General features: G+C 43.7%; 1 protein-coding gene across 6 annotated transcripts in view; it reads right to left on the minus strand.

Annotated features, from left to right (window-relative positions):
- The window catches only part of ZNF521 (zinc finger protein 521), a 301,525-nt gene that overhangs the window by 167,435 nt on the left and 121,964 nt on the right, over positions 1-12,126 (minus strand). For all 6 annotated transcript variants that reach the window (XM_081252740.1, XM_081252743.1, XM_081252739.1 and 3 more), the window contains one exon: positions 4,406-7,758. In XM_081252740.1, coding sequence (XP_081108866.1) covers positions 4,406-7,758 — 3,353 coding nt within the window. The remainder of the gene's footprint in view (positions 1-4,405; positions 7,759-12,126) is intronic.

Here is a 12,126-nt window from a genome sequence, read left to right on the forward strand (position 1 = left end):
AGAAGATCCCTTGCAGCGGGTGGAGGACGTGAATGACAAGAGAAAATAAGACTGCAACACCGAGAGGATTTTATGAAAAGGACAAGGATGAGATTGCAGCTAGAGGAAAGTGCCAGTGGAATTACGAAAAGAGAGTCTTGAGTCTGGAGTTGGGAGACCTGGATTCTCAGAGTCTCTTGTCTACCACTTATTAACTGTGTGACCTTAGACCGATCTCAATTTATGTGGGTCTGTTTTGTTTGTAAAATAAGGCAGCTTAATCAGATCATCTCCACTGTCCCTTCTAGCTTTGATTCTGTGGCACTGTACAGGCATCTAAAAACAAGGAGATAATTTGTAACCCTTGTAAGAGCAATTTCAACAGAACTGTGGGGATGATGTGAATTGAAATGTGAATATGTAAGCCCTCAGAGAAATCTGGATATGAAGGATCTTAAGAAAACCATGGCAGATGGACACATGCTTCCAATATCATCATGAGACAACATTTTGAGGTCCATATAGGGCAGCACCTGACCAGGGAGCCAAGCCAGTGTCAACGAACTCCAAAAGAAGAACTAACATTTATTCAACACATAGTAAATGTCAGTAAGTCTGCGAGGTGTTTCACGTGTGGAAGAAGCTAGATGTCCAGTGTTCTTTCTCTCTCAAATTCTCTCTACCATTTATGGAATCACTGCAGGTACAAATTTATATCATAGTCAACCTTTGAGGAGGAAACAGAAATGATTAGGTACCCCCAAATATTTTATTCAAAACAAAGTCTCCATGGCAAATTTAGATTAATAATTATAGAATTTTGGTACAAAGAGAACATTTTTCACAAATTCAGAAATCAGCATGCAGAAGAAATGGGAGTTCAAATTCAGATCTTCTGTCTTCAATTCCAAATTTCCCCATCATATGACAGCTACCTAATATTATTCTTCTTTAATTGTCATATGCCTAGGTTTTCATCTATTTCTTGGATTATATGGGTTTATATAGTACTTATCGTTCCCCAGATTATATCTAAATCCCTTTTAAATAGGTACTCTAGTCTCAACAGAGTAACATTCTTTTCAGTCTTTGAAAGATGCATTCCAGCATCTATCAATACCCTTATGTGACTGTAAGTCATAGCCCAGAAAAATCTAATCTGGTTCTTGACAACACCTAGGTACTCAGGTTTTATTCTCTTCTTTTCTCTTCTGAAGCCTCAATCCTCAGCAAGAAGAAGAGATGAAAATACCACCTACATTGCTAAGTCCTGCAGTTCCTACCTAGGACATCTAAGTCAATGGACATACATGTGATACTTCTTTTTTGTGATAAAGTTTAGTCCCACATGGCATGCCTGTCTTATGGCAAAGTCTTATGTCATAACTTTGCCTTTACTTCCACTGGTGAAAAATTTACACAATACTCACAATGAGAGGTCATAGAAGCTTAACTTGGCTAACAAAAAATGGGAACAAATTAATATTTATTATATGTCTTTTTCTTGCCGATGCATTCTTTTTAGGCTCCTTTTTGTAAAACTTTACATATGTTTAGATAATTTTCTATGTCAAGTCCAAATAGTATGGTCTACTTTACATTTTTTATGGCAGAGAGTATCAGAAAGGAAGTGGGCACATAAAATTTTATGACAAATAGTATAATAAAGAAAAAATAGTAACAATGGTGAAAATGTTGAATAGATTAGTGTACTGTTAAGGCACAAAGAAAAATGTACAACTGAATCTTAATATCTGGTCAATTAAGGACACTGCTACAAGTTACTAATCAGATTTAATAAGGAGGTACTCTTTTGCATGGAGTCATTTTTAACCCTCAGTAGCAGGTGCTTAAAAAACACTATTCTAAGAATTAAAATTAAAAAGTACTTTAAAGTACTTTATATATCATTTTATGTAAGTGAAGCATATAGTTAAGCTTTATAAATTATCATTAAGATTTTAGGTATAATTGAAGACTTGACCATCCCTTAAAGATAAATTTTCCTAATCAACTCTAACCAAATTAACAGATAAAGACTAATCATATGTCCTCCTTCATTTTTAAAATATTTCACCTCGAATGGTGTTATAATATAGAGCAATTTAGAAATATCAGAAAATCTAAACCATGAACAGATAAGAAGAAACAGGCATTTGTCTCTCCATAAACAATCTACTATGACACAAAAGCTAGATTTTGCTTGATTTTAAATGCACACATACCACCACAGTCACAAACACACACACACACACACACACACATTCATTTTAAACACCTTTTTTATACTATTTAAATTAAACCTGAATATAAAAACTCTTCTGTGTATGTTAAGCATAACAAGAAAAAAGAGAGGAATAATTTTCTGCATAAACTTTTTCAGAATTCTTGTTCAAAAGCATTTAAAAATAAAACATTTGGGGGAGATTTGGGGAAATCTGAATATAGACTTATAGATGATAGTATGGATTTCTTTAATTTCTTTAGCTGATTTCAATAATTGCCTGAGCTAATGATATTGTGGTTAAATAGGAAAATGCCCTTTTTCTTAGGAGATATATTATCTACAACTTACTTCCATGTAGCTCAGGTTAATTAAAAAGGTTGCAAAGAGAGAGAAAAATGTTCATATCTGATAAACTTGTGCCATGGATACACGGACACATACATATGTTCACTGTGTTATTCCTTTAACTTTTCTATAAGTTTAAACATTTTTGAGATAAAAAGTTGGAAGAAGGGCTTCCCTGGTGGCGCAGTGGTTGAGAGTCCGCCTGCCGATGCAGGGGACACGGGTTTGTGCCCCGGTCTGGGAAGATCCCACATGCCGCGGAGCGGCTGGGCCCGTGAGCCATGGCCGCTGACCCTGCGCATCCGGAGCCTGTGCTCCGCAATGGGAGAGGCCACAACAGTGAGAGGCCCGTGTACCGCCAAAAAAAAAAAAAAAGTTGGAAAAAGTAATTCATTTCATATGATTACAACTAGAAATATTTGTTTCAAAAGAAATGATTTGATCCAACACATGAGTCATGAACCATTATCAAAACAACATTCTTCCAGTTTGAAAGGATTTCGTTTATTTAGATGAGAGAAAGGTGCGGATTTACTTGAGGAGGAGAGAATGGAAGGCAGCTTCAAAGTTTGGGAGTTTGCCTGTCACACAGATGCACATTTCAGGAGGATGGGCTCTGCGTTGTCTTCTCAGCTTTCCCCTACCAGCTGAGTGATGGCTATCTGCAGGGAGATGCAGGGGGACCTTGGAGAGGGTGTGAGTGCAGAGACAAGATAAGGAAAAGGCAGTGACCCCAGACTGAAGGGAGATAGGTCTCCCTGGGGTTTTCATTTGGATGGATCTCCAGATAGGGGCAGGCAGGGAAGGGGAGAGAGCTATTAGAAACCAGGTGATAAAGCATAAAGAAATTATAATAAAATGAGCCATCCTCTGCTCAGCTTCAAGGAATGATGACTTACAAAACTATTTCACTGTAAATGAACTTGTTTTTCAGGCTCATTATGGGAAAAAAGACATGAAACGACTCTTCAACTAAGAAAAAAAAACAAAACATGTTCACTTTGAAACCCAAACCCAGAGAGCAAAGACTTGGGGAGAGTGCCTTTAAAACGAATGTTGACCGTGTGGTGCTTAATAAATGTAGGGGCTTTGAAAAAATCCTGTTGTGAGAAACATCTTCCTCACTACCCAGAAGACAAAGAGAAACAGTGAGTATTGACAACACGGTATTAAAAAGCCACCCCGGGGCCTCCCTGGTGGTGCAGTGGTTGAGAGTCCGCCTGCCGATGCAGGGGATACGGGTTCGTGCCCCGGTCTGGGAGGATCCCATATGCCGCGGAGCGGCTGGGCCCGTGAGCCATGGCCGCTGAGCCTGCGCATCCGGAGCCTGTGCCCCGCAACGGGAGAGGCCACATCAGTGAGAGGCCCGCGTACCGCAAAAAAAAAAAAAAAAAAAAAAGCCACCCCTACCCAATTTGTTAGCCACAAATATACATATATATTCTTTTTAATTTACTCTACGCCACAGTGTTGGCTCATAGCATCTTACTTTTATGTCATTATCTCTCTGCCATACACACAAGTCATAGCTGGGGATTTCAACTCGCAGTGAAGCTACACTGAGATTCCAGATCTCAGGTAGTGCTGGCATGAGCGCAGGTCTCTTCAGTCATAGAGAAGACAATATCCTAGGGAGTCTGGAATTAGTCCTATTTTGCACCATTCAAGCCAAAATGCTGCTTATCAAGAGGCAAGTAATTGCTAGCTAATGGCTATGGGGAAAAAACACCACTGCATTTTGATCCAAGCATCTCTCGGCACCTGACAATAAATAAAGCTGAGCAAAGTGTAAACGTAAAGTGGAGACAGATTCTCGAGGAGGTTAAAGAGCAAACATTAAAAAGGCGAGTTTACCTCATCCGACTGGGAGGGGCTGATTCTGGGCATGGGCGATACTTGCGGCGTTTTCAACTGTGTGCTGTTGCCGTCCGGCACCAGCTCTCGGTGGACCGTTTGGATGTGGTTCTGGAGTTCACTTTCAGACTCAAACTTAACGTTGCAGCTGGAACAGCGCGTCTTCAGCGCCCCGGCCTTGCCCTTACCCTCCATGGCACTCAGGTTCTCATTCTGGCCCAGGCCTGGTCTACTCGTGCCAGGAGGGACGCTGATGCCCGGGCTGCCGCTCTTACTGAGATTCACGCAGCCGGCACACAGACCATATGGCAGGCCGTTGATGTCAAGTTTCACCAGATCTTGCTTGGAACGGAATTCCTTGAGGCAGGACGCGCACTTGTACAGTTTGGGGACGTGCTGGCCACGCCCCGTGGTCTGGACCGCAGACCCGTTGCCTGTCTTTTGCATGTGGAACGTCCCGTGGATTTTGAGTTCTAAGGTGGAGGTCACCGTCTGCATGCAGACCACACAGCGAAATCCCGTCAGGGAATTCCTCAGGTCGGGGTGCATCTGGCAATGCTCTAGAAACTCCTCTTCGCTCTGCAGCGGCATCTTGCAGATGCGGCAGTTTCCGGTATCGAGGCTCTTACTGTGCGTGACTTTGTGTTCGGTCAGAGTCAAGAGGGAGGGGAAGCGCTCCCCACAGATGGGGCACATGTAGTGTTTGACGGGGCCCAGGTGGGTCTGCATGTGTTCCCGGAGGCCGTTTTCCGAGAAGAAGGTTCGAGAGCACACGTTGCACTTGTAATTGCCTTTGATGAGCTCGGCTTTCTTCTTCACGATGGCGCTCTCCCCAGGCCGGATGTTGTGGTCCCGCAGCTGGTGGTTCTGCAGCAGGGTCTCCATGGTGTAGGCCGCCCCGCAGATGTCGCAGCCGTACATGGGCTCCGAGGTGTCCACGTCCTCTTCGCTCCCGTCGTGGCTGTTGTGCGACTCCTGGCTGTTGGTCAGCAGGGTCTGCAGCTCCACCTCCTCCTTCTGTGCCTGCTCCGAGGCCCCGTTGGCGCCGCAGTTGGGCGTCTTGGCGTCGAACACGCAGTGCTTCTCCCGCAGGTGCTTCTCCAGCAGGATAATGGCGTGGAAGGCTTTGCTGCAGAACTTGCAGTTGTACTTCTTGCTGTGGGTGGTGATGTGGCACTGCAGCTCCACCTCGGTGCCGAAGGACTCGCCGCAGAAGATGCACTTGTGCACTTTGCCCTGGTTCTCCAGGTGGTTGTGCTTCACGTGCAGCTGCAGGTCTGTCTCGTTGCGGAAGTCCCAGTTGCAGGACGTGCAGCGGTAGACCTTCTTCTCGTTACTGTGCTTCACGGCCAAGTGGAGCTGAATGGAGACCTTCGAGTCGAAAACCTCTTGACACAGGGTGCAGCGGAAGAAGACGAAGGTGTGCATGTCCAGCAGGTGTTTCTGAAGGTCGTCCACCGACGTGAACTGCTTGTCACAACTCTCGCAGATGTAGTACGTGGAGGTGATCATAAAATGAATGGTGACGTGCTTCAGCAGGGATTCTTGGTTGGGGAACTCCTTGTTGCACTGAGGACAGGTCAGTTTCGGAAGCACGGTGTCGAGATGAGTTTTCAGGTGAGTCTGAAAGCCGTCCAGGGACGTGTACTTAGCACCACACTGATTACAGATATACTCTCCCGCCGGCCGCGCAGGCGCACCTCCGACGGCCTGCATCATCTTAAGAGATGTCTGCTCTATGGCCACAGGAGAGAGGGGGCTCAAGGCCCTGGATTTCTTCCCGTTGTGAATATAATTCAGGGCCAAGGGAATGTTTTTATGATTCTCTTTGATGTGCTTGTTCAGTTTAAGAACGCTGTTGAATATTGGAGAATTCGTACAATAGGAACAAGAATAGACTTCTACGACTGGTTCTTTTGGAGTCCCGAGCACTGGAGACCCAAATCGGGAGCCACTGAGGTCGCAGTGGACCTGCCTTATATGCTCTTCGAGGGAAGAGTCAGTGAGGAACCCCATGTAGCAATGGGGACAGAAAAAAGCGTTGCTGTCCTTAGCCGCAGGGTTGGCAAATCCGTGAGAACATCGGATGTGTTCCTGAAGGGTGTTGAGGTCATTGACAACTTCAGAGCAGAAGTTGCACTGGTAGACTATGGCAGGCATGGCAGAAACGATCAGACCTGGGTCCTGAGCTTCGTGCACTTGCTTAAGGTGTTCATTGAGGTTATAGAGGGAGGGCAGTACCTCCAAGCAATACTGACAAATGTGGGCCTGCTCTGGCTTATCTAAATGCATAGTTTTCAGGTGAATCTGCAGAACCGCCAGACTCGAAAACAACTGCTTGTTGCAGTAAATACAGCTGTAGGTGACTTTTGCCTGTTTACTTGAGGGGACGGTCATGTCCGGGGTTTGCTGAGAGGCCCGCTTCCTCCCTCGACTCTTGGGGATTGGCGGGGCGGCTTCCACCATGGTCGAGCTGTCCACTGAGAGGTTGGAGTCCGGAGTCGTGCTGGACACGGAGGTGTAGCCCACCGTGACCAGGGAAGGGCTGTTGCTGTGGTTGCATGACTCCGGTTGCTGGTGACTATCCATGTGGCTGTACAGTTCCTCGACGGTGTGGAAGCTCTCGGAGCAGATGGTGCAGGAGTTCTTCTTCTCCCCGCCGTGCATCTGCTCCATGTGGTTCATCAGGGAGGTCTCCTCCACAAAGAGCTCGTGGCAGTAGACACACTGGAGGGCCGCCCGGTCCTCGTTCGGGGAGCACTCGGGGTGGCACTCTGCAATGTGCTTCTGGAGGTCTTCCGGGAAGTCAAAGCCTTCCTCGCACTGACTGCACTTCTGAGTGTCCTTCATCTTCCAGTCCTCCATCCTGGAACCGGACTGGGAGCCGTCCTTGTTCCTTTCGTGAACCTGCATGTGTCCGTGTAAGGAACTAGAGGACAGGAACCCACGGCGACAAATGGCACATTTATATGGCTTGTTGGACGTGTGAGTCTTTAAGTGGATCTTCAGGTGATCACTTCTGGAGAACGCGGCATCGCATTCGCTGCAGTGGTACTTCTTGTCCCCGGTGTGGAGTTTGATGTGGCGATCTCGGCTCCGCTTGTGTTTGAACAGCCTACTGCAGTAAGTGCATTTGAAAGGCAGCTTGTCGCTGTGACTCTGCTCATGGTGCTTTAGGTAGCTGAGACGGCTGAACGACTTGTCACAGAATTGGCATGGATAAGGGAGTCCAGGGCCACCTTCTTCCTCTCCAAAATCACAACCTTCTCCGTGGCTGGGGGAAGTCTGGTCCTTGCTCGAGGGTGAGGAAGCTGGCCAGGAGCAAGTGGGGTCATCTTCCACATCCACTCCATCTGCAACAAAGAGCATCGGAACATTTCATTTTCCGTGTTGAGAGTTCAAGAGTGAGTTTACTGTACCACTGTGAGCGTACTGTACACAGGGTGGGACCAACGAGAACCTTTCAGGGAAAAAAAAAAAAAAGGAGAGAATATTTGAGTGGAACACTTTCAAATCTGAGCCCCAAGCTTTTATTCTACATTCACTTTTCACTGAATTGTAAAATATAAAAAGATATTAAATAGTTCTGTGCCTAAATTACCCTTTTATTACTTTTTATCATTCTTCTTTAGAAGCAAGGTATGTATTATGCATTGACAATTTTATTAAAATGCAGATTTTAATATATTTAATGTTTCTTTTGTGTTCATTCTAAAATGATTTGCATATTATGTGAGCATCTGAAGGACCAAATGAAAAGAGGAAATATTACAGGAATGATTTAAAATTAATGCAGTCAACCCATATGTCTAATATTTAATAAAATATTCCCTCTGAATTTTGCTTGTTTTTATATAAAAATGCAATTCTGAAGACCAAAATCTTTTATGGGGTTCTTATTGATACAGACCTTATTGCATGCAGCAAAAAAATATTAAAAAGTAAGCACATGAAAGAAGACAGAAAACACAATAATAATTATGTCTTGTGTAATAAAAGACCACCAGGATTTCTTCAATAACTGTAAGATTCGAATAGCATAGGCCAGAAAATGGATTATTAGATGTTAGAAGGGTACTGCTAGATATTACATGTAGCTAGGATCAGCCAGGATCAAGAAAAAAATGAGTTTCACAAGGGCCAGATTGTAATAGTGTATTTTGTTTGGAAAGTTCAAGAGGTGGCCCACCATTTCTTCCTTTTGCAAAAAGCTTCAGCAGCATGAACTTCCTTAGCCAAACAGGACCTGCACTTTGAGGTGAGCAGAGACAAAGCAACTTGTGAAAAACTGGAAACAGGAAAAGTGATAAATGATTATGCTAAATGCTGAAAGATTTATGGGTAACAAAGAGAAGACAAACAAGCCTGAAAGCCAGATATAACCTTAGCAAGTTATCCATAAAGTAACTCTACTTTATATTAGGTGGTTTTTTAACCACGTTTGTAGCTAGTGTACACTCTTACTTCTGTCACTTTCTTAATATTCAAGTGGAAAATGAGACCTTCTCAAGTAGGTTGTAAAACCTCTTTCTGGCTTTTCAAAACAATCTATCATTCAAGATCGGAAGACATTGTAAAAGCTTTTCACTCTCCAAAGGAGCAAGATTTTTCATAAAGGCAGACAAGTAAAGACCATGGAGTGTGCCTGGTGGAGACAGTGATTCTATTAGAATAATAGGTTCAATTAGAATATTATTGGGGTATTCTAATAAGATGCAATTAGAATATGATCAAATACATTTTAAAATTCTTCAAAGCTAAAGTTCACTAGCAAGCTATATTATTAACATAAAAGTAGAAACTGGCAAGCATTATGTAAACAAATTCCACGTCTGCTTTCTTTAAGGTAACAAGATTTTACTAGATTATCAACCTCTTGCTTATCCACAGGAAACAGATGAGGATCATTCCTTTCCTGCATCTAGAAACTGATGACAACACCATCTCACTATCAATGCCAGATGGCAACCATCTAACTCTGAGAAAACAACCAAACACCATTCCTGGATCCCTGCCCACTGCAACAGAGCTTCGCAATACAAGTTGAAAACCACATGATTTTGCATCCTCATTTATATACGTCTATAACCTAACATGTTTCCAGCATAAGAAAGAGTCTGACAATTGCGGGTGTGATTTCAATTTAAAGGTGAATGCACATAAAGAATATATGCAGATAAACTCATCACCCAACATACAGAGAAACAATTTTGAAAAATTAAAAACAAAAACAACTTCAATGATGGTCTAGCTTTTCCCTTAAAAAACATAAGCCACCTAAAGCTGGTAGCCCTAAAACAAACCAAAGTTTTGAAATATTTCCCCTCATTAAAAAGTTTACTCTTCATTAAATTTGCTCAGCATTCTAGGAAGAAAATCTACCACTTTTCACATATTCCTTGTTTAGGCTTACATCCTGTGGTTTCACTTAAAAATATTTTCAAACACATCATCTCATTTGTACAGTTGGGGAAAACACTGAATCAGAATTTGTCATGCATCTAGACTGAAAGAATAGAACTATTGAGCCTGAAAATTTAGCAAGTGAATTTATTATTAAATTGCAGATTATGCCCAGGCATGAGATATTATTATACAAATGCACCAAGAATTATAGAGCAATAGACCATTATAAACATGACACCATGCTTAAATCAGGTTCTTGTCTGTGGGCCATGCCCGACTATACCTCTTACATAACTGTTCTCCTAAGCTTATAAATTTCAAATATAGTCAAGTGAGCTGAGGGTCAGGATCAAGTTTTTACTCGAACCAAGATTCAAGGGGGGCTTCCCTGGTGGCGCAGTGGTTGAGAGTCCGCCTGCCGATGCAGGGGACACGGGTTCGTGCCCCGGTCCGGGAAGATCCCACATGCCACAGAGCGGCTGGGCCCGTGAGCCATGGCCGCTGAGCCTGCGCATCCGGAGCCTGTGCTCCGCAACGGGAGAGGCCACAACAGTGAGAGGCCCGCATACCGAAAAAAAAAAAAAAATTCAAGGGAACTAGAAACCTCTTCACTCTCTCTCCTGCCCCTATCACTTGGTCTTGGGAAAAAGAGGACGTGATAATCAAAGATGATGTGTCTTTGTAACTGACATACACGGAAATCACCTACCGGCTTCCTAAGGCTTAGGCTGAGGGACTGAGGACACTCAGCAGAAGTAAAAAGTTTGAGCAGGGAATGCTACTTTTAGAAAAATAAGCAAAGGTTTCACGAAAGGCTGATTTCTGTTTTAAAATCTAAATTGTAAAACGCTCATTTGCTAGCGTTGTAAGTGGGCCTTTTCTCCCTGGGAGGCACAAGGAACTCACTGACAAGACTCCCAGGGGTGTTGATCCATGCTCTAAGGGTATCAGAATCTCCCCAGACTTTTGTGGTGTGGTGGGGTTTCCAACATTCTCCGAGGTCTACCTAAGTCTTTGAAAGCTACTCGTCCCCATTACCTTAAGCTTTCTGGCATTCACAGCACAAACTATGTTCAAATGGCTAATACAGACTTAAACAATTTCAATTTCTTTTTTTCATCTGGAAGAAAGTATGGAGGATTCTATCAACTCCCCCGTTACTGAGTCAACGTGGACTTTTTTACCCTTCGACACTCACTAAGTGCTACTTCTTACAGAAGTGTGTTTCTGTGTTATGGCACGTTTTCTGCATTTCAGTGTGAAGTACTTAACATGTCCATGTTAAATTTTAATTTTTTTGGAATCAGTCACTTCACACTAGCTGACTCTCAGAGAGTTATAGCTCTTACAACGGGAAGAAGAAGAAAAAACAACAACAACAACAAAAAAAACTTTGCTGGAAACCAGCTCCGTGGCCTAAAAGTCTATTTAAAGATGCAAATGTGTGTGCATAGTTAGTGCAGATGTTTTTCTACAGCGACTGTACTTGCTGAGTTTCACCATTTCCATAAAGCACATTAAAACAAGTGTGTGAACACTCGGAGATGAAAGTCTCGAACACTCCTGAGACTTTCAGTGGAAAGGAGAGCCGCCTGACTTTTCTCCAAGCAGACAGGAATGCCCATGATTCAGCAGCCTGAGTAAATAAAAGAGGTCCTTATTTCCTAATTTTGCTGGCTGGCCACACTGCAGCAGCCTCTGTGCTCCTGCCAAAGGGGATGCAGAACTGGAACTACACCCAGCTGCTGAAGGCCTGTCTTTGTTAGCCAGCCAGGCTTTCCCGACCATCTTCTGGCAACAAAACTGCCATATCCTGCAAGGAAGACCTCCATCTCAGGCTTGATGGTTCTCTAGTCTGCCTGAAAGGACGAAACAACAGATTTTGCTGGGTCTACGTTGGAGGATGACAGCTGGAAACTCAGTTAGCGGCAGAGCAACACCTGTTCAGTCATATTTATGGGGGAAAGCGCTCACTAACAGAAAAGTGAAGTCATACTAGAAGGAGGGATTGTGCAGAAAAAAAAAAGACACCAGAGCACAAAGTACCTCTGTGACATGAGCCATCGCCCCTCATGTACCAACCTTGGAGGAGAGAGCAAAGATTGGCTGTGATTTTACCCTGGCTACTGGGGGATGGACAGACGAACACTCCCTGGGAAGGGCTGCTGGGCTGCCAAATGGGGGGCTGATAATGTCCGTCCACAGCCTGTCATTGTGGAAGAAAAATGCTGAGGGTCTGGCCATTCTTTGGCTCTCAAATCCAACCGAAGTAGCCAATAAAAAAATAAGGTCAAAGGAGGAAGAGAAGATGCACT

This window comes from Mesoplodon bidens (genome assembly GCF_964165515.1).
Source record: "Mesoplodon bidens genome assembly, chromosome: 13".
NCBI lineage: Eukaryota > Metazoa > Chordata > Mammalia > Artiodactyla > Ziphiidae > Mesoplodon > Mesoplodon bidens.